This window comes from Pseudochaenichthys georgianus, chromosome 6 (genome assembly GCF_902827115.2).
Source record: "Pseudochaenichthys georgianus chromosome 6, fPseGeo1.2, whole genome shotgun sequence".
Lineage (NCBI taxonomy): Eukaryota > Metazoa > Chordata > Actinopteri > Perciformes > Channichthyidae > Pseudochaenichthys > Pseudochaenichthys georgianus.
In genome coordinates this window covers 34,956,097-34,977,705 of record NC_047508.1, presented here as the reverse complement: position 1 = coordinate 34,977,705, position 21,609 = coordinate 34,956,097, and the positions used below count along the sequence as shown (strand labels likewise).

Below are 21,609 nucleotides of genomic sequence, written 5' to 3'. Positions count from 1 at the left end.
GTTAAATAAAGGTTTGAAATTAAATGAAATTAGTGCAACTTTTGGCAATAATGAATAGGAGAATAACTTTATTTAGTAAAACTAAGAAGATATCTGGTTAGTTAGGATTTTAAAGCAGGGTTTTGCCTCATATTGACTTCACTTCATAGTCATCTGAATTGGAACAGAATGATGTGCACTAGCAAAGAGATCAATGTCTAAATCCAATGAATATGCAGACTTTACATCTGTAAGAGTTTTTTTTTAAGTGTACAGTAAGATGCAGTCGTTATGCTATTTAATTCAGGGGTGTGGTATATTTGACAGACAGGTGCCCATCCGTTCAGCTCATACTCGTATCACATTCTCATTAAGTGATGCAGGGGCAGGCAACACATTACCAAGACAGACACAGTGTCTACAGGGCAGCCATCAGGCCCAACAACAGACCCCTGCTGGGCTCCTGGCAGGGGGACCTTGTTAAATGTGTGGACCTATTGTTCTCCTAAATTGGTCTGTGACTCTAATTGCCCAGTTAGTCCCATTTTACGGGCTACACTCGTCTACCCGACCTGGAACCAGCCTGCACGCATCAGATCAGGCTGTAAAAGTTGGCTGGGCTGATGAGGGCTCTGGCTGCGAGAGAGTAGTCCTTGCTGCAAACAGGGAGACGAGAGTGTGGCAAACTAAAATCAGGTTGACTTTGGGATGTCTGAAGCCACAATGAGCATGGCAGGCTGGGTGGGATAGAGACCTCGGATTCATGAGGGAAAGTCCTCCAAAGGCCTGGAGGCATCAGCCCAAGATATACATCTTAATCTGTAGACAGACGACATCCAAACAAATACGATGATTCTCTAATGTTGTTCTTTTGTTAAATTAAGAGGCTCGAATGCACAAGACGGAGAGAACGAGACAAATTAGCACTTGTGTCTGTGGCCCTGGTCTGCATCTCAGGACGAGATCTCGGGTGTCTTGAGTGCAGGGTGTTCGCAGGGTCTTAAAAAGTATTAAAAGTTGATAAATCTATTTAGCGAAAATTAAGGCTATTGAAAAGTATTAAACGGCATTTTCCAAGGTATTACATTTTGTAGCTTGTTTTCAATAAGTATATAAATTCTCCAAAGAGGTTGTGTTCTACTGTCTGCCTGAATGTAATCATTGCGTAGGTGTGTCGTGTGATTCTGTGTAGTTTATTTATGGCATCCCGTTGGATTTGACGTCATCTGAACAGGACGTCGCACGCTCACTGCTTGATAGCACGCGAAGGTCCGTTTACGCCGGTTGTTAAACAACATCGTTATGGGGAAATGCAAGTTTGCGTCCAAATGGTTGGAAGACAAGGAGGAAGGACAATCAATACTGTATATAGTCAATGTGAGGTAAAGTGTGTCTCCAATGTAACCGGTTAAAACTCGAAGTGGCGATGAGGTCTTAAAATGTATGGAAAGGGTCTTAAAAAAGGTCTTAAAAGTTATTACATCTGACTTCAGGATTCCTGCTTATACCCTGTGAGTGGGATGTTGGTTTGTTATGACTAAGTGTGGATGCGTCTGCCTGACAGCAGATGTTGCTCGAGTAATTTGTAGATATAAGTATGATTCATAAAAAAACATATTAATCTTGGCTGAAGGAAATGTATGTATGTTTCCATGCTATAACACAGATGTCGACGGCAATGTACTGATGTTGCCAGAAAATGTTTCATTGCTGATGCTTAATATTAAATTTTTACAAGAGAATTAGTGTTTCTGAAAGATCAAAGCCAGGTGAGCAAAAAGAGACGCTGCCTTGCTAATGAGAACTGGAGGACCACCGATGAAACCCTCCAATTAGAAGCAGAGACACATGAAAGGAGGAGACTGCCAGTCTGTCTACACAATTTATTTCTAAGGGAACTCTCAGAGATTTATTTTGCTACCCTCAGCAAAGCCTCTTTATGGGATTTGGTTCTGATATATAAAAGCAATGTTGCTTTCTTTTGCATTGGCTGGTATGTAATAAGCTCAAAGCAGATACAGCTATTAGGACAAATAACAAACACATCACTCCTTTTTGAGGTAATTGAGTCACTATTACTAACCCTGCAAATAATGTATATAGTTGCAGCAGTTTAGCTAACCCCATGTTATAGACTTACTGTATATATTGTAAAAACCAAGGTCTTTTTTGTTCTTTTCCACAAGGTTTTCCCAATATTTTTGACCCAAAAAAAAAGATGAGGCAGTTGCCGTTTCTCAATGTCGAGTAAAGCTGCTGCAGAGCCACTATTTCAAGTATATTGCGTCATGGAGTGGCGCCGAAGGACTGTTTAAATGCCCAGCATTCGGCGCCACTCAATGACGTAGTATACTTGAAATAGTGGCTCTGCAGCAGCTTTACTTGACATTGAGAAACGGCCACAGACTCTGACTGGGCTTCACTCAGTGAAAGCTGGGCCATGATTGCCCATTGTCCCCCCCTCCCTACTCCCCCCGACACACACCCTCCATCTGCTTATTACCCCCCTTTTGTCTGCAGTCATCACAAAACAAGCCGTTGTCTCCAAACTCATCGTCTCTGCGTCTTTGATAGGTAGTTGATAACAGACTTACAGGCTGATGGGCCTGGCTGACCTTGCTGTATATAAAGCAGGCAGCATCAGCTACTAAGTCATTCTAGGAAAAAGAGACCTCTGGGCACCAGCAACCTCAGCTCATCTATCTACCTTGAGGACTCTGGATTTTGCAAATTCCTTCACTATGAGTGTGTTTTTCACTGTTGCTCTCCTGGCTATGGCATTGCCTTCAATGGCATTTGACATGAGTCAGTCCACTCGTTGCGTCACCATCCCAAATCAGATGAAAGTGTGCAAAGATGTTGGATACTCTGAGATGCGTCTGCCTAACTTCTTGGGTCACACCAACCTGGAAGCTGAGGTGGTGCCACGTTCAGAGGACTGGAGGCCCCTGCTGCAGACAGGATGCCACCCTCAAGCCCAGGTCTTCCTCTGCTCCCTCATTGCTCCCGTCTGTCTTGATACGTAAGTACATTTTACGTTCCCTGTAATTGTAATTCTCCTGGTTGTTATTTTTATGTAAAATATAACTCAACAAAATATATTGAATATGTTTAAAACATGCTTCAGATTTAAACATTATTTTGCAGCAATATCCTATTCATTGTGTAACATTATTTTATTCTACAGCTTTATCCGGCCATGCCGTAGTCTGTGTGTGGCAGTGAGGGACAGCTGTGCCCCGGTGCTCGCCTGCCAGGGTCAGCCATGGCCTGAGGTACTCGATTGTGACCGCTTTCCTGCCCAGGAAGACATGTGCCTTTCTCCCTACTCTAAATCTAGCCACAGTGCCAAAGGTATGCATAGACCACAGACTATTCATCAATACTTGAATGCCTTGTCATTCCATTCAATACCAACCTCTTTAGGTTTGTCTATTATAACTGTATGTACCCTGCATTCTTGCTAAATTATGATTATTTTCTTATCACAGACTTACCAAAACCCGCCTGCCAAAACTGTCCATCTGTGGAAGAGTCTCCTGCAATGAAAACAGTCCTGGAGGCTTTTTGCCTGCATGACTTCGGTAAGTTTAAGAGTTATTTCACTACACTGATTTGTTATTCCTCCTGTATGGCCATGTTTTTAACAATTGTATGTGATTTTCTTAACCGGATAATTGATATTTTTTTCTTTTTCCACAGCTGTGACTGCCAAAATCCATCGTCGACGCCTCCCTTTGGGAGAGCCAGAATTTGAGGTTGAAGGCCGTGTTGAGTTTATCCGCCAGGGACCTCTCCTGCCTTATGACACCCAGCACCTACTGCAGCAGTGGCTCCTCATCAACCTGCAATGTGCCAATATCTTAGTGCGTCCTGGAAGGTCACAGTTTTACGTGCTGACTGGTTTTGTGCGGAATGATGGCACCCTCGCTCTCACCCGGCTCTTCCCTTGGCACAAAAAAGACATAAACATGGCAGTGGCCACTCGCAAGTGGAAGCATCACAGATGTTTAATGGATTGATAGTTACATGTACAAACTGGAGCTCTGAATCTGTGTTTAAAGTGTAGACTTGCTTAAGAAAAAACAATGTCACACTCAAAACATATCATTCAAGACAAAATCAAGGAGGAACTTTGAGAAGAAGAGTTTCTGGGCATTGGGTGTTAGTGAGAATGTTTTAAGTCAATTGAATTAATATAAGAAAAGAGCTGAATACCAACACCCTTTGTCTCCCTCAGCAGCTCACTCTCTCATCCCTGCTCTGACAGCACACAGTAATTGAATGCACTCAAACCTGTACATAGTATTAATTAATGTAAATTGATGTATATTATATTTTCTATAATGATATTGGTGTATTTATGACATCTTTTTATGTGTATGCTATGTGGAAAAAGATGAACATAATAAATGGTTTTTTTCTGCAAAACTATGCAAGTGTATGTGTCATTTTTAACAGTAAAACCATTTTTAGCCCTTTAAAGTCCTGAGGCAAAAACAACAACATACATATACAGCAAGGTAGGGTCCTCTATATACTTTACCCTCTTCTCTTAACACTCATTCCTCCACAAGGTGGCACACTTATGGAGAAACAAAACACTGTTCACTATTATTGTACCATGTCCCCTTTCATTGCAAGGATTACAAGGGTTATTACAGAAAAATAACAGCATTTAATTCAATGGGTGTTTTACCCCCTTTAGTCTGAAAACCTGACTTTTTATTATTAAAAAAGTAAAACTGTAGAATGACTCATGACTGTATTCACTGTAGATGGCCTCTGGTCTTGGTCATACTAATGAGAAGATAAATCACCCACTTTGCATTTGAAAAGCCTCACTTATACTAGCAGGCTGAACATTGGAGCTAGGGTTGTGGAACAAAAGGCTTTTTCTAGACTTTTGTGATTCTATTCATTTTAATGCTGTGCTCGGGACAGTTAATGAGTCTCGTAGTTTCAAATAAATGGGAAAATGCTAAATGGTTTTAAATGTGTTGTCATAATTAGGTTTTAATGATCTAAAATGTATGAATTTGAATCCGTTTGATTAATCACATTTTTATGTACTGCTAAAGCAAGACATGCGACTTTGATAAGGATCAGTTTATTAAAATTAGTTAGCCTTAGAAAGCCTTTATCGTTTTTTTCTTACTACATTTCGATAAGCACATTTGTACATAAAGCTGAGCACAACCAAATACAAGTTTGTATTTGTCCCATACACTAATGCTCATTAACTTAAAATAAAAAAATGACCTAACCCAGTCTTTAGCGTGTGTAGTATATATTCCACCTCAGTTAGCTTTGTCTGCTTTTGGCTGAGCAGTTAACTAAGTGAGGCATATGATATGCAAAGAGAATAATCACGTTTTTGTATATTAACTAATTTATTTAATCAGCAACGTCATCACTATATAGCTTCTGGTGGGAAAAGAGCTCTACTCATAATTTTGTCCTCCACTGCAAGAAAGGAACCATGGAGAAGGGTAAGATGGAAAGACGACACATTAACTGCGCAAAGTTTTTAGTTATATGTATTACTTCGTTTTTTTTAATGACTTAAAGTTTTTTTCCCCCCTCAGTTTTGTTTGCTGTTCTTACGCTGGTGTACCTGGAGCTTTCTATGAGGGTGGTCAGTGCCCCAATCTGTTCCTATGGACAGGCTGGATGCCATGTTCCTTCTCTATCAGATCTCTTTGAAAGGGTCATACAACAGTCTTCAAGAATGCACAGCGTCTCCAGTGATCTGCACTCTGAATTTGTGAGTTATTTTCTTTCAGCTCTGACATTGATCATCTATCACCATCCATCAACCTTTCGACCGCCATTCTTCCATCATCAATCAGCCTCGTTGGAGTCGGCTATTTTTCGAGCCCCCCTGATATAACTATGTCTGATATGTGTGCCCCTCTTCACAGGAGCAATATTTCTTTCCCAGGAAGAATCTCATAAGAAAACGGAAGTGCCACACTTATGATATACTCACACCAGAAGATAAGGAGAATGCACAAAAGCTAGGGGTAAGCATTTATTTTGTTAATAATACTTATGCATTTAGGCGATGTCCCTGCATCTTGTCATATTAATTTATTTAAGCAACTTTGTCATGTGCAGAGAGAACAACTGACAGAGGTAATCGTGAGGCTGCTTCAGGCTTGGGTTGAGCCGCTGTCTGAGCTCTACCAGAGCATGTCTCAGGATCAAAATCAAGACTTTAACCTCTACAGCTCCAACAAGGCACTGGAGATCAGTGATATATTGCATGAGCTAAAAGACGGAGTGACAATAATAACTGAAAAGGTAACAAATCACTTTTGGTTGTAGATGTGTTTTTTGGCTGTGCCTAAGTGATTTTATCTGGCTTGGTTGTTTGCAATGTATCACCCTCTTGTTGGAATTGTATACAGTCAATGTTGTCCTTTTTCATTTCTTGAAATAATTCACTTTTCAATGTTTCTTCTGTGTTCAACAGATGAAGCTATTGGGAGTGCTTAGTAACACTGTGGGTTATAACTCTCCTGAGAGTGTGGTCCCCTCTTCAGCCTTCTACACACAAGCAGACCTAGACTCAATGGACCATCATGACCTACTCTACTGTTTCCGCAGAGACTCTAACAAGGCGAAAAATTATCTCCGTATCCTGAAATGCACTACACTTCCTGAGCCGGACTGTTAATAGTGATAGCAAAGAGGTTTAGTGTGGTATCTTTTAATTTTGGCTGAATAGAAGAGTCTTTGTTTCTTATTTGCTTTTATCTACATTATGTTCTTACCAACTTGTAATGGGTGCATTTACTGTACTGGAGTGTGTATGTCTCTTGCTGTTTTATTGTCATAGGAATGACACAATTTCATTTTTGACCATTGACTGTAAAAAGGTAAAAACATAATAAAAGATAACTAAACCATCATCGTTTTTGTTCATCTTCTTGTTAATGGATACCACAAGCTCTATAGTGTTTCTGTTAATGGTAGACAGTGTATAGAAGTGTTTATTGACAATTGAATTGTTCCACAGCCCACCACAGTAAAAACAAGCAATATGGAAATGAGGATTAATTGAAACGCTTTATTTACACCTGATCTATGCATTCATAATCATGAAAAAATATATTTACAAAATATAGCAAGTGAGATTTGCCTTCAAAAGGTTTTTTGATTATTAGCAGAGTGTTACTCTAAAGCTGACTAAATGACAAAACAAATTTGAAGTCTGATGTAAAAGCATAAAAGCAAGTGACTCATTTGTGCATTCAAGTGATTGTAATTACAATCAAAGAGTGGGAGTCTTTCCTGGAAAGACTTGTTAGTGTAATAAACAATTGCTAAATAAAGCTGGTGATACGCAATACGATGATTCAACAAAATGGTTACATGCTTTATAAAAGAGTCAATGTTAGTCTTCACAGACAGTTTATTCTATCCACACATTCCTCGACACCTTTCCAGTTGTGTAGCCTTTTACCAGTTTTTGTGGATTTAAGAAAGTCATTGGTTTACTTTCCACCCATTACTGCCACTCATGTGTCCCTGGCACTATTCTGTGATGGTGATCTCTCACTTTTTGATTCAGAGTGATGGTTCTGTGTAGGTTCTTCCTCCTCCTGAGCGAGACCGCGGGCCATGAGCTCATCCATTGGGGAGCGAGTGTTATGGACCTCCTTCTCCTTACAGTTCCTCCACTTCATACGACGGTTCTGAAACCAGATCTTTACCTAAAGCAGCAAAAGAATGGAGAGGCATCTCGGTCAACTTCTGTAGTTTTTTTTCACTTCTCACATCTGTTAAATTAAATATGGCTAAGGGTGTACTCTGATCGTTCTTTTTCTGTCTTTTATGATCAGAAGTGGATCAAGCTTAATCATATTTTTTTTTACCTGGGACTCCTTGAGACTGAGATCAGCTGCCAGTTTGTTCCGGTCTGTCTTGCTGATGTATTTCTGTCTCCGAAAAGTTCTCTCCAGCTCCTTCCGTTGTTCGTCAGAGAACACAGCTCTCCTAAGGATCCCTCTGCGTGATTTAGGACTTATATCAGCAGACCACATTTGAATATTTGCTCCCTCTGAAACATAAAAAAACCCACATATATTAATAATGGTAAATCCGATGAATATGATATTGATGGACTGTGGGAAAAAATGCTAACCTCATAAGAAAAAAAGCTAGAAGTAGCAGCCATGGGAATTCAGCAGTTGTGTGTAGCGAATTGAGATTCAACCGCATTTTGGTCCAATTTCTCAAGAGTCTTGATTATGGATATTTTGATTTAAAGTGCTAAAATCCAATTAAGTCCGCAATAAATATAACCATATCTCATTTCCTACATTCTTTACCCGGGATCATGTCTGTTTTTGGCCCTCACTTTTGATTTCTCTTTTTCTTTTTGTTAAATTTAACAAACTGGGGGTGACTAAAGAGAATAGAAAGCCACTTCATCTGAGAAAAAGGGATTTGGTGAACTGTGAGGAGCAATCCCACGCTACTTCACTCACAGGTGCACGCACAACAAAAGTCAAGTGGAACAATTTAGCCATCTATTCAATGTTGCCTTTTTAATCTGTACGACAAATCTGCGCATAGACCACCTCTAGGGAGCACATAACAGGTTTGGACATGCTTCTCACTTCTCTATTGGGACTCAATGGCTTTCAGTTAAATAGCTGATTACCAGGTCATTCCTGGGCAACGTGTGTGTCTACCCTAGTGGGCCAGCTATAGAGCACTGTGGGACACCCACAATAGAGCCGTTCAATGGAAATGCCATTACTCGATGGTTCAGTGGCCCAACACTAAATCTTTTCACTTGCAGGTATGAAGCCAGTTTGTATGTGAAGATGAGCTCGAATAAGTCTATAAAAGTCACTTTCTTTGAATGCTTTATGTCCTAGTCAAGAAGTTCCAAATGGCCAGGAATGAGAGTTGAAGGACAGGAGAAAGGAGGGGGGTTGGCGGACCAAGCTCTTTAGCTACACAATAGCCGGGGGATGTTCCTGGTCCAGCCCTCTTCTGTAGAGAAATGGGCGAGTTTTTTGTGCTAAGCGGAGTTCATTGCTGCAGTGAAAAATTGCAGTGAGGTCGCGTGTGGATGGTGAAGTGAATGTGCCAATTGGTCACGGCCGACTTTGCATTGTTGAGTTGCTGGGCACTGTGGGAAAGTGTCAACCTACTAAGAAGACTTCAGGGACCTGTGGGATGAGGGCTTTCTGATTTGTGCTTTTTTCAACAACATTTGACAGGCATCGTAGATTGAATAAACTAATAACTTCCAGTTGCTGTGGGATAGTGCCAAAATAAGATGGCTTGTTTAACATAATGAATACTAGTAGATTCCGATTAAGCACTAGCACTTTCAACAAGTTTGAATCCACTTAAAGATGTCAAGCGCAATTCAGAGAAAACTTTAATGTTTCAGGGTAATTACAGGATGTTCTGGATGATTATAAAATTCATGCTGCCTGAAAATATAACTTGAAGCAGTTTGGATTCACAACGAAACTTATTGGTGAAAGAGTGCTAAGCGATAAAAACACATTTTCTTATTCAGCGGAAGAAATTCACACCTGGTAATTATGATCTTAATATGACAGAAGACAAGATGTGTATTAGCTCTGCATATTTGTGTTAGTAAAAGTGTGTATTTGCAAGAACAAAATAGGGGGCCCCAGGGACTCTTAAAAGCCTTGCAACCCACTCCTCTTCCCTATACTAAACAGCCGTGAATGGTTATGAATAGAGCCGTGCAGAGTTGAGCGGAGAATTAGCTCTTTGGCATTGCATCGGTAATTAGCTGTGGAAAGCATGGGAGACCCTGCTGCTAATGCTTAGAGAGTAGCTGAGGCATTGCTGATGAGGCATAAAACACTCACTGGAGAAGGCAGGAGGGGGGCTGGACCCATCGCAGCATGCCAGCATATAATGTGGGCTCGGCAGGAAAACACTGCTCAGTACACCTGCAAAGAGAGATAGGAATAATCAGATATATTCATGTTGTAACTGAGACATGTATAATATAATACAAAGGAACTGGATCTGGATCATCGCCCACTTCTGAGGCATTTTGAGTCTTACCCTGTCAAATGTTTATTTACATTTCTTCAGCATTTTATTTGATATGTCAACGTTTTTAGAACTACATTTAAGACTACATTATCCAAAATAAATGAAAAAAATTCACAAATTAGGTCAGAAAATAAATTGCAAATAATCCTTTTTGCTCTGTCAATGAACACATTGTTTTTGACTAGTTAGTGTTATTTCTTATCAATGCAAAACATTTAATGTGTTTTAAATATATGTTTTAAAAGTAATAATTTGCTAATTTTCTTCCATTAATTAAAATGTAAATATTTTATATTTGATATTAAACAAATATTGTAGTACCCAATTATTCAAAAGTCAGTTTTCCCCAATCCTGAGTATGTCAACAGTTTACACAGACCTGCAATCATCATTTTAAAATATATTTCATAATTTAAGTTTTATATAGGAGGCCGCACGGTTGTTCTTTACTTTAGTAAACAACAGTTGGTACCACTTTACAATAAGACTACCTTTATAAAGGATTCATAAAGGGTTTATAATTAGGTTATGAATTAGGTTGTAAACACTTTATTAATCATTAAGAATCATTTATAAACCAGTTCTAACACATCAACACAGGCTCACTATTTGGCGAGAGGACTAAGCCTTATATTGACTACTTAGCGAGAATCAACTCAGTGAGCAACCGATACCAAGGATGCTGGCTGATGAAGAAGATTAAGTAGATAAATGTGGGCTCTCTATTTGGCAAGCAACCGGTCACAGTTGCCCTGTTTATCTCACGTCTTATAAAAGCTTATTAATGATTTAGAAAGTGTTCACAACCTATTTAAAAAATGAATTACAAACTATTCGTAAACCCTTTATAAGGGTGGTCTTATTGTAAAGTGGTACCCAACAGTTATATGCTAAAAGCAAAGCAGGGAAATTGAAATGGTCTTTCTTGATTACATTATTTTAAACAAGTTAAGAAAATGGCAGTAGGTCAGTTACTTACGCTGTACTTTCTCTTACAAGGATAAATATATAATTCCCAAAAATGTATTTAAAACCTATAATGTCCATCTTAAAATCGAGAATGTATTAAACTTAAAAAACTTAACAATATTTAATAATATTCCAGAAATAAAATACAAATAATAAAACATTGGCTGACATGTAAACATCTAGCTTCACATATTTAAAGTCCTTGACAAAATATAAAAATATCAGATCTGCTTGAATAAAAACCTGTTTACCTGTGTGTGTTAGAAGGGGTACTCCCAAGTCTTTCCTATGCTGGGGACTGTGGCCCTGGCTTTGGTAGGCTCCATGCTCACAGCCCCAGATTCTCCTAGGTCGTTCACATGCGGCCCGTCGCAGGTGTCCACCTTGTATTGTTTCTGGGCGGGCTGAAGGTGTCTGTGACTGCAGCAGATTGTCAATAAGAAAACTCTTTCCAGAGTTACCAAAGCCGGGAAAAGCAGGAGGAGAGCCGGCCATATTCCTCCTGGTGCAGCTCTGCACTGAGAGCATCCTGTTCACACAGTGACCCGAACACTTGAGTTCCCTCTTCAGCAGTCACAGCTCAGTGACACTAAATTCTCCTTTAATCCTTTCTTGAGTGACCAGGCCAACTTCATTAAACTGAGGAAAACAAAAGTCCTCTGCTCTTCCTCTTTCGCCCTGCACTTTGCTACAGGGCTGTGTCGTGATTGGTTGAGAGGCTCTAATGTGCTTCTCAATTCAGATAAGGCTGGGGCCTTTCTGGAGTGGCAGAAGGTGGGTCTGGCTCATTCATTATGTCAACTAGCCTATTAAATGATAGACACCAGAGACAATGAACTGCTGGCCAAAGTTTAACATGCACCAAACAGTCTTCCCCAGTAGTAAATAGTTTTCTCTTTTCTCCTGCCTCCCATTGTGCCTCATTCCAACCCCTGAGCAGTTCATTTGCAATCTGCTTTTTTTCAGTTTCGATCCTGCAGCACTGCTCTGTGAGGGTTCTCTTGATTGCAAAACGATCCACAAACAAGCCACTTTAGTGTGGATAAATATTGGTTGACAAAGGAATGCAATTACCTTTCCAACACATTTCTCCTCAAATGTAAGCAACATGTAATTCAAGTTTAGTTTCTTAATCAATTTGGTTAGCATTTTTCAAAAGTTGTTGTTTTAATTGTATACAACTGCAAAATAGGACTTGAATTCATTGTTCGATATAATTCAACTTTACTTTTACTACTTCATTTATTTTATTGTTTTATATAACTTGTAAAAAAAGTTGTTGTGACTGTATTTCACATAATATACACATACTCACAATTTGTAATTGTCTTTCAAATAGCGATGTTTCCACAATCCATATATTTTACATTTCCAGCATTTTTGTTTATTGAGTAACACCAATCAGTTTGTTTAATATTGGTAACTTTTAGGCTTGTTAATGTGCCAGTCAAAACCTATATTTTACATGTATGGAGGGGTTAAGCTCCTGGTAGGATATGTAATCTTTGAGATATCCATGTAGCTCCGGGTATTAGACTCAGTCACTTGAATATTTATGTTGTGCCCATCGTCGGTGTAGTGGGGCATACACTGCATATTTGGAGGTTGCAAATGTAAAAAAAGGAAGTTTAATACAAACACACACATGCATGTAGGGATGTTGTGGTACAAACAAATCCAATGAAAAGCTTGTGTAACCTTTCACACTGCAACTAATGATCTTCAGTATCATAATAGGAAGTCCAACAAGAGGGGCGACAGACCCGGACTTTAGGCACAGTAAACAGGCATATCCACTGGTTGGGGGGTATGGGGGGGGTGGCAGGGAGCGCCAGCCTGCGCGTGTAGATACCTCATGCTGAGCATGGAAATTGGCCCAGACAGCTCAGCCTATTGTGCGATGGCCAGGGAGCCAAAGGTTGCTTGTAATCAAATTTGAGGTTTTATTCCTCAGACTGGTGGAGAAGGCATAGCGGTCTGTCACATGATGAGTGTTAGCAAGTCTGCGCTATCTACTTTTGTGTAGTGAGTGCGTGTTAACATGCTTCATATAGACTCGTGGCTTTGATAGTCCCCCAAGGGTTTTTGTTTGGTGGAGAGTCATTTGTGCATATGACAGAAAGAAAACAGGAGCTAGCTTTCTGTGCTTTCAATAACTGTATTTGTTTATTCTCTGACTAATGATCTACATGTGGTCAAGTTATTTTTATGTGATTACATTGAGGATGCTTGTTTAGCTTTTTTCTTACAGGAGAAAACATTCTTCTTCTTTAATTATACTTTCAGCATTGAATGGGAACGTGTAGCTAAAGCTGTTAGAAGCACCTTAGAACTAACAACGCTCCTAAAAGCATAATTTATTCCTCTAATAATCATATATTTCTCTGTGTTCATCGACATTTAACATGTTTAGATGAACCAATCTCACGTGACTTGTGTGCCGATTTTAAAGGCATTGCTAAGAGCGTATCATCATTAAGATTCACCACTTCGTAATTAGCCAGATTCCAATAGAGCTCTCCAAGAAAGGGAGGTATAATTAGGCTATTCTCAAACAGTACGTCTTGGAAACACCCTGAAGCAAGTTCATGTGAATGTATTTGATGTCCATCTCTTTTTAGAATTGGAGGGAAAAAAACAGGGGTCCCTTCATTCAAAACCCCCACAATGGCCCTGTTGAAAGCTAGCACTTTGCAGACTTGCTGAGATCCCTTTTCTCTCCTTTTTAACCCCACTAAAGCTCTTAAAAAGATACCGGCCCATTGCACACGCAATTGATATTCCACCACTCGAACTTAATATCGTGAATGGAGGGCCAAGCTCTATGAATCAAGGAGACAATGCGCTTAGCTTAGCAGCAAACTGGCACTTTGTGTGCGGTGTCTGTGCCTCAGAGGAGGAAGTTTCTAATGTGAGCCTCACAATTGTGTGTCTATAGAGTTCTAATGAGCTTCTGTATGCTGAGTGAATGGATGCTGGCCATTCACCATGAGGGCCCAATGAGCCAGCTCACTGCACACATTCACAATAGGATCCAGGGGGAATGGGAGTGTCTGTGTTGAGCAACTGCACTGCTTAGACAGTCCATAAAATATCAGCAATCGTATTACCATGATTCGATTAGAGTTTGTCCATATTAAGTCGGATACATTTAAAAACATCTTTTTAACTCAGTTAGAACCCCTCTCTCCATGCTAAGCTGCTGTGTTTCTCATTCATGAAGTAAAATCTACTATTTCGCTCCAAAGAGTGGATACATGTTAAATGCCAGCTTGTCTTTTAGTGTGTGTGGACTAAATGGAGCTTTTGCAAAACAATGACGTAAGACTGCCCACTCCTTTTTGGGGGGTTGTGCGGTAGTAAACTTAAGAAAAACATAAACGTACGTATCCATATCGCCTCGGCAACATGTTTAAACTCAAAATCTGGAGTTTTGACATTTAACTGGATATTGTTTGCAAATGATTTAAACATTGAACAATGCTAATTTACCCCAAAAATATAATCTTCATCAGTCATCCTTGACTACATATATATAGTTGTATTATTGAAATTTAAACGGCTAGCAAGCAAAGTATACAATATTACACAAATCATATTGTGTATATATATATATCGTATATGAGAAGGCTGAAAAACATGACATTTTAAGTGAATAATGTTTTTTCACAGTTTCTCTACACTGTTACATATCAATTGTGATATTTTTGTATTACAGGATGACACTGCTCAATAAGTCAAAACTACATATCCTTACCATCAGGGTAAAGACAAAACATTGTTTATCCTTTGAGGCAATGAAGTTCATAGTCTATTCATTTTGTTCTCTCACTATCTACCTTGTTCCTGCTTGCCCAAAACTGCAGGTCATCTAGTATTGATGTTCCTGGCATGGCCCAAGGGCGACACTGTCTGTTGTACCTCAGTACTGCTGCACCGTGATACTATCTGCAATTCACTGCCATGTACACAAGATGGCACTGAGAGAACGAACAAATCCTGTTTTGCAGTGAACTACATAATGAAATATTATAATCTTTTTGATTTTATTTATCATATAATAATAACTCCTTAAAATCATTAATTAAATTGTATATTACTTTATTTTACATTGCTTATTGTAATATTCTTAACTCAGTTCTTAGAAGTATTGCTTACTATCTGTTTTAGGAATTGTTTTGTGTTGTGTTGTTGTGGTAGTGACAACATAACATTATAGAACATTTTATCATTAATCAACTTGAATTGTAATGTATACAGTTGTTGAATGTGGAGGCTTACTGCAAGAGTAAATATAAAACACATAATTGAGCAGAATGAGTATTATTGAGGAGACGTGTAATGAATCGTTAGAGCCCACAATTTTTAATTTGACTCATGAATGTCTGATCCGAAAGACAGGAAAGGTCGATATAACATGGAATTATGCAACAAATGAATCCCAGGAGAGCCCTGTCTGAACAGACGAGACAGTTTTTCTGCAGTTCATTCCAATCCTGGCACGGCTACTGCAAGTGGTTTCATTTTGTCTATGGCATTAGTGTGTCTATATGGTGCAGTCATGGCCAAAGTGAACCAGCCTCTGAGAGCTTTGTAATGCATCACCCATCTGGATCTTTTAGAGAGAGCACTGTTGCCCTGCCCTTGATCTGAGAGAGAATGTGTGTGCGCACAGCAGAAACATGTTCGCATGTGTGCCTTTATTACTTTTCGTTCTTGGCTGGGCACATGCTTTAATTACTCTTATTTTCCTGATGGCACTTTAGGAAATGACAACTTGTGGGCAATACAAAGTAATTACATTTCCTGTGTCGGTACCCAGAAGACATCTAGTATTATTAATAATGAATAGAAGGTTGAAGCGGCCCTCTCACACAGCAGATGTGACACAATGCAGAGTCATGGTCTGCTTTTGTTTTTTTGACAACAGCCACCCATTAGCTTCACAGTGTGAATCTACGAACAACCTATAAGAATATGAGAGAGATGGGGGCCTATTTGCATTTGTAATAATGAAAACAAAACATGTTATTGGCATAAGGGTAAACTGGATTGACGGGAAGGGGAGTATTAAGTTGGTGTTGGAGTCCTTGGTAAGCAGCTGAGCACCACACAGGATATAAAACTGCATATAACCGTATATCCGCTGGCCTCTACTTATTAGCAGAATTAATTCGACCAGCACAGCCAACAAATACTTTTCCAGTGATCCCGGGATGGGCTGGGGGTTTGTTGTGAACCTGGGATTGCCTCTACTCAGGCCATTATGAAAGAAGGCTTTGATTTATATCCATCTGGCAGTGAATGTATTAGCATTCATGGAAAATGTAGCAGTTTATCCTTCAATGTCTCAGGGAAAAAAATCAAACACTAGTGTGGCATGGCCGATCATAAAACAGTTATATTTCAAGATGGTAATTGGTCCCATGGATGAAAAAGATGCAGGACGCATAAACAAATATTCAAAGCACAAAGCATCTGCGCTCTATAAAAAGCCATTAACAAGGCTGAGTCACACAGGCACAAGCACTCATTTTAATTCATCATGCACCTGCTAAAAAGCCAAATTATAACATTACCAAATGACTTAACTAATTATAGTACAAACGGTTTGCTTACAGGAGGGCATAACTCTCACCTTATCTAATTTAAGCCTTTTAAAAATAAATTGGTTCTTGGAGACAGTTGGTATATTGACCTCTATGCTTCACACGAGAACAGATAAGACAGATTAGAGAGGAGTAAAGGAGGCCATCCACGTCAAAGTGGAACAACCATTACTGAACAGATGATTTTTCCCAGGCTATTTTCCAGCAAGTTACACTTACATTCATAAGACTCAAGATGATCATGATTGCCGTTTGACTTTGACAACTTCCCTTAACCTCATCAAGGTGAACACACCAAAGAGGTTTAAATGCTTAGGGACTCCACCTGTCAGAAACACAGATTAGGCGTCTTGGATGAATGCTGGAACGTCTTCAAGCCAGCAACCCCTAATTTTTGTTGTATTTCTGGACCATTTTATATCTCCTGAGTGTAACAGTTGCCACACATTCTCAAAAGAAAAAGGGTTATAAGAGTGAGAAAAAAAGGATGAATGCATATTATCTCCCTGTTTACTCTTTAAAACTAAATGTACATACTTTGGTTTGACTATATATAAGTTACACTAAGAAATAAAGTGTGAATCAGAAAGATAACATATTGCAGCGACTTCTCTTGATCAAGGATAACTGTGTGCTCTATCCCAATTAAGGGTCTTTTTTGATCAGCCTCTCTTCTGGCAACTGCACAAGGCTTTTCATATATCTGCTTTCCAAGACATGACTCCCATCCCATGCTCTCTTCTATAGCCCTCTCTGCAGTATATATATTCACCCCAAGAAAACACCTCACTGCTCGAGTCTGAATAACATTACTGTCAGGGGCTTTCTTAAAACCCCATACTCCTGCAGCATAAAATAAGAGCCATTGAATCATAAAGTTTGAAAAATGTTGAATAACCAAGGTCAGCAGTGCAATATTTTATAGTATTCATCACAGGCCCTTACACATAATATTTTCATTAAAATCCAAACCAAGATATTTATAAGAAGTGGTGGAGTTTAAAGGCATTGACCCCAACTAAATTATATATTTGCTCTGCTGTTCAAATTGCATTTGAAAGTAATTCAAAAGGAAGCTCTCCATTTTATAAGCTTATAATATTAAAACAAATTTGTAAAATGAATCTCTGTCTTGGCAACCAAAACAGTCTCATATTAGTATGACAAAATACTAAGTTCATATCATCAATCAATTTGCCTAGAATAACTATAGGTTACTTACGTAACCCCAGCGCTAAGAATAACATGTAGTGAGATGTCTCACTATGGGATGTGCCTCATCGCGGAGCAAACAGAAGCATCAATCTCATTACGCCAATCCTGATTGGCTGGTGATCTTGACGTCAACGTCAGGGAATCCACCCCCTATAAGTAGCTTGCGCTACGTCGCATGCGTCATTCAAAATAAGCACCTCTTCTCGCTTCACCATAGCAAGGAGGGCCGTCTGGTGAGACATCTCACTACATGTTACTCTTAGTCCTGGGGTTACGTAAGTAACCTATAGTTCTCATTCATAACACTCCGTTCGATGTCTCACTATGGGATATTGTAGCTCCCGTATTGCCAGACGAGCTTATCTCGAAATTCACCAAACCAACCAGAACTTAACAGGTAGAGCTCTGACTCAACAAGGTGCCCAGCACTGCTCGGGCCACACTAGGAGCAGAGACGTCTAGCCTGTAAAAGTGTACAAAAGTGAGCGGCGAGGACCAGCTCGCTGCTGCACAAAAGTCTTGGATGGAAACACCCTTGAGCAAAGCCCAGGATGTAGCCAGTCCACGAGTCGAATGAGCACGCCGACCCGAAAGTGCCTGCAGATCCTGACTCGTATCAATAGCAGCCAGGTACACTTTGATCGTAGAGAAAGCTCTGTGTTTATCAATCAAGTCCTGTAGAAATGATACAAAATCACCCCGACAGGACATTGAAAAGAGATGTGTCCTTTTTAAGGCACCACTCCTCAAACACCCTCCACTTACAGTCATAGAGAGACCTGGTGGAGGAAGCTCTCGCACTCTGAATAGTGTTTATCACCTTCTGAGGGAGTCCCACTGTATTCAGATTGTACCACTCACGGGCAAGGCCCATAGTGCCAAGCGCTCTGGGTGTGGGTGAAAGATCGCCCCCCCCACCTGAGACAGTATGTCCCTGCGTAGTGGGAGCTGCCATGGCTGCCCGCACAGCAGCTGATATATCTCCACCAGCCAGTACATTGCGGGCCAGTGCGGAGCTATCAGGATAAGTGTGTGGCGTTGTTCTCTCACTCTGGCCAGAGTTGGGGGTATCAGAGCCAGGGGTGGGAACGCGTACAGAAGGCCCGGAGGCCAAACGTGCGCGTCCATGCCTAACGGTGCATTTAGATCGCACATTGAAAAGAACAGCTGACATTGAGCATTTTCTTTTGATGCGAACAGATCCACCGCGGCTCTGCCATAACGCACCCACAGCTGACTCACAATCATTGGATGTAGAGTCCAGTCTGCATATAGTGGTGCACCTCTGGACAGCAGATCCGCCCCGAGGTTCATCACTCCTGGTATGTGCGTCGCTCTCAGAGAGAGGAGACGTCCGCCGCTCCATAAGATCAGTTTGCGTGCCAGCATGTGTAACTGGAGAGAACGCAAACCCCCTTGGCGGTTTATATACGATATTGTGGTCGTGTTGTCTGTCCTGACGAGGACATGATGTCCTCTGAGAAAAGGCAGAAAGCGTTTTAGGGTGAGGAACACCGCTAAAAGCTCCAGGTAATTTACGTGCGCCCACTGGAGGTTTCTGCTCCAGAGACCCCTCACCGGGCGACCTTCGTAAATACCTCCCCAGCCCGTCAGACATACGTGTCTGTGGTGACCACCTTCCGTGAAAGGACAGCACCCATAGGCACGCCCCGTACTACAAAAGTCGGGTGCAGCCAGTGACGCAGTGCCATTACGCATTTCACCGTAACCATTACTCTCCGCGCGCCATGACGCGTGTAAGTGTCCCAATCGTACGACCAGGATGGCTGACGCCATGAGCCCCAGTAACCGCAGGCATGATCTGAAGAGAACATGTTTGCGCAGCTGGAAATGAGCGAGACAAGCTCTGAAAGCTCTCACTCTTTCCGCTGACAGGCGGGCTGTAAAGGGCACCGAGTTCAGGTGTAAACCCAGGAAGAGTAGAGTCTGTGCTGGGCACAACATGCTCTTCTCTGTGTTTATTACGAAACCCAGGTCGAGCAGGTGCTTTACGAGGACATTTGTCTGCGTAATAGCCTCCTGCTCCGACTGTGCGAGAAGCAGCCAGTCGTCCAGGTAGGTGCCCGGCGAATACCCTATTGTCTTAACGGGGCTATCGCGGCTTCCGTACACCGTACAAACACCCTTGGACTGAGAGACAGACCGAAGGGAAGTACTCTGTATTCGTAACAGATCCCATTTCGTGGGCTTGGCTGGCTTGCTGCTGCTCACTCTGAAACTCACCTGAGGAACAGGTTACATGCCGTCAGCGCTGAGACGTGATCCACCTTTGCTGAGTTCCGAATGAGGGCCACGTTCAACCTCATCCACCACAGCGGACCCGAGTTCCACTAAAGGCACGTCGGGAAGGGTTTCAGGAGCCACTCCACACTGGGCGAATCACTTCTGGGATCCTACTTTTGCCCGCCGAGTGGATTTAGCACGAGAGGGAGCAACTCTTGCAGAGATAAAGAGTCGGAAGTGTGGTCCCGGCTCTCCTCTCGCCGCCCTTCTCGCCGCTCCTCACACCGCGTATCGCCGCTCCTCTTGCCGCTCCTCTTGCCGCTCCTCTTGCCGCTCCTCTTGCTGCTCCTCTCGCCGCTACTCACACCGCGTATCGCCGCTCCTCTCCGAGCCTGTGCTACCGGCGGAGATGTAAAGTGGATTAAATAGCCGGTGTAACGCGGTGGGATTACCTTCTCTACTCTGCTGTGCTGCTGTAGCTGAGGCCTGGTTTCACCTGCTCTGCTCTGCTGTGCTGCCGCCCGCTGAGGCCTGGTTTCACCTGCTCTGCTGTGCTGCCGCCCGCTGAGGCCTGGTTCCACCTGCTCTGCTCTGCTGTGCTGTGCTGCTGTAGCTGAGGCCTGCTCCACCTTGCTCCGGGAACAGCGTGGATACTGTTGTGCTGGACTGGGAGAATGGCGGGTGTCGTGTTTCTGCTGTGCCTTTTCTTGGCTGTGCTGGACAAGGAGAAGATCGCTAGTCGTCCTGAACAATCTACTGGATTCGGGTATGTTCTGCCGCCCGCTGTGGACATCCCCTGTACAGTTTCGGAGGTGTTGCACAAACAATTGCTGGTTGCACTGTCGCGGACATTCATTTCGGAAAATGTTTGTCTTTCTCACATGCCTGCTACGATGGTCCTTCAGAATTGTTTTTTAAACTCTAATCTCACTTTCGCGAAGTTTGCTGGTGACTCTAGAACAGCTGACAATGTATGTGTGTTGATTAAGAGGAAAAGGTGCTTGGTATTTTTATTGTTGTTACTATCAGGAAATGTACAGCCAAATCCAGGTCCACCGAGCAGTATTAGTCAAATAGCTACTCCTGCTGATTTTATATCTAGATCTGGGCTAGGTTTAATTCATTTAAATGTGCGTAGTCTGTTACCTAAATTAGATTTTGTCCGTATTTGGGCGAGTTCTACTGATGCTGATGTCATTGTCTTATCAGAAACGTGGCTAGATAAATCCATTTTGGCCTCTGAAATTTACATAAATGGTTACAGTGTATATCGTACTGACCGCCCTAAAAAAGGTGGTGGCGTTGCCATTTATGTGAAAAATAAGTTTTGTGTAACTAATATGGTTTCCAAATCTGTTGGTAAACAGCTAGAATTTTTAGCCGTGAATATTGAGGTAACAAAGGGTCAACAGCTCATGGAGGTGGGCTGCTACAGGGCCCCTTCGGCTGTCAAGGACTCTTTATCGTCATTGGCAAAACTGTTATCGCAACTTTCCTACAAGGAAATAGTGCTGCTTGGTGATTTTAA

At 41.3% G+C, this 21,609-nt stretch overlaps 3 protein-coding genes across 3 annotated transcripts; 2 read left to right on the top strand and 1 right to left on the bottom strand.

Annotated features, from left to right (window-relative positions):
- The first annotated feature begins 2,720 nt into the window (after positions 1–2,720).
- On the top strand, positions 2,721–4,001 carry szl (sizzled). The gene is made up of 4 exons (XM_034085817.1): positions 2,721–3,001; positions 3,167–3,333; positions 3,471–3,563; positions 3,682–4,001. The coding sequence occupies exons 1-4, from the start codon at positions 2,721–2,723 to the stop codon at positions 3,999–4,001; spliced, it is 861 nt and encodes a 286-aa protein (XP_033941708.1).
- Positions 4,002–5,461: 1,460 nt separating this feature from the next.
- On the top strand, positions 5,462–6,661 carry LOC117448504 (prolactin-like). The gene is made up of 5 exons (XM_034085816.1): positions 5,462–5,471; positions 5,568–5,746; positions 5,904–6,005; positions 6,100–6,285; positions 6,458–6,661. Exons 1-5 carry the CDS (start codon positions 5,462–5,464, stop codon positions 6,659–6,661), a joined length of 681 nt encoding a protein of 226 aa, XP_033941707.1.
- Positions 6,662–7,505: 844 nt separating this feature from the next.
- dbx2 (developing brain homeobox 2) lies at positions 7,506–11,541 on the bottom strand. Its single transcript, XM_034084607.1, has 4 exons — positions 11,265–11,541; positions 9,852–9,935; positions 7,863–8,047; positions 7,506–7,700 (listed from the first exon to the last, which is right to left on the bottom strand). The coding sequence occupies exons 1-4, from the start codon at positions 11,539–11,541 to the stop codon at positions 7,506–7,508; spliced, it is 741 nt and encodes a 246-aa protein (XP_033940498.1).
- Positions 11,542–21,609: the final 10,068 nt, after the last annotated feature.

Bases quoted from the DNA above. Each gene is read 5' to 3' on its own strand.
- szl (XM_034085817.1), top strand. From the start codon at position 2,721: ATGAGTGTGTTTTTCACTGTTGCTCTCCTGGCTATGGCATTGCCTTCA. The intron at 3,002-3,166 runs GTAAGTACATTT...TTTATTCTACAG, and splicing joins GCTCCCGTCTGTCTTGATAC to CTTTATCCGGCCATGCCGTA. The intron at 3,564-3,681 runs GTAAGTTTAAGA...CTTTTTCCACAG, and splicing joins TTTTTGCCTGCATGACTTCG to CTGTGACTGCCAAAATCCAT.
- LOC117448504 (XM_034085816.1), top strand. The intron at 6,006-6,099 runs GTAAGCATTTAT...TGTCATGTGCAG, and splicing joins AGAATGCACAAAAGCTAGGG to AGAGAACAACTGACAGAGGT. The intron at 6,286-6,457 runs GTAACAAATCAC...TGTGTTCAACAG, and splicing joins TGACAATAATAACTGAAAAG to ATGAAGCTATTGGGAGTGCT.
- dbx2 (XM_034084607.1), bottom strand. From the start codon at position 11,541: ATGCTCTCAGTGCAGAGCTGCACCAGGAGGAATATGGCCGGCTCTCCT. The intron at 9,936-11,264 runs GTAAACAGGTTT...CTCTCTTTGCAG, and splicing joins ACCCCTTCTAACACACACAG to GTGTACTGAGCAGTGTTTTC. The intron at 8,048-9,851 runs GTGAGTGTTTTA...TTTATGTTTCAG, and splicing joins CCCCCCTCCTGCCTTCTCCA to AGGGAGCAAATATTCAAATG.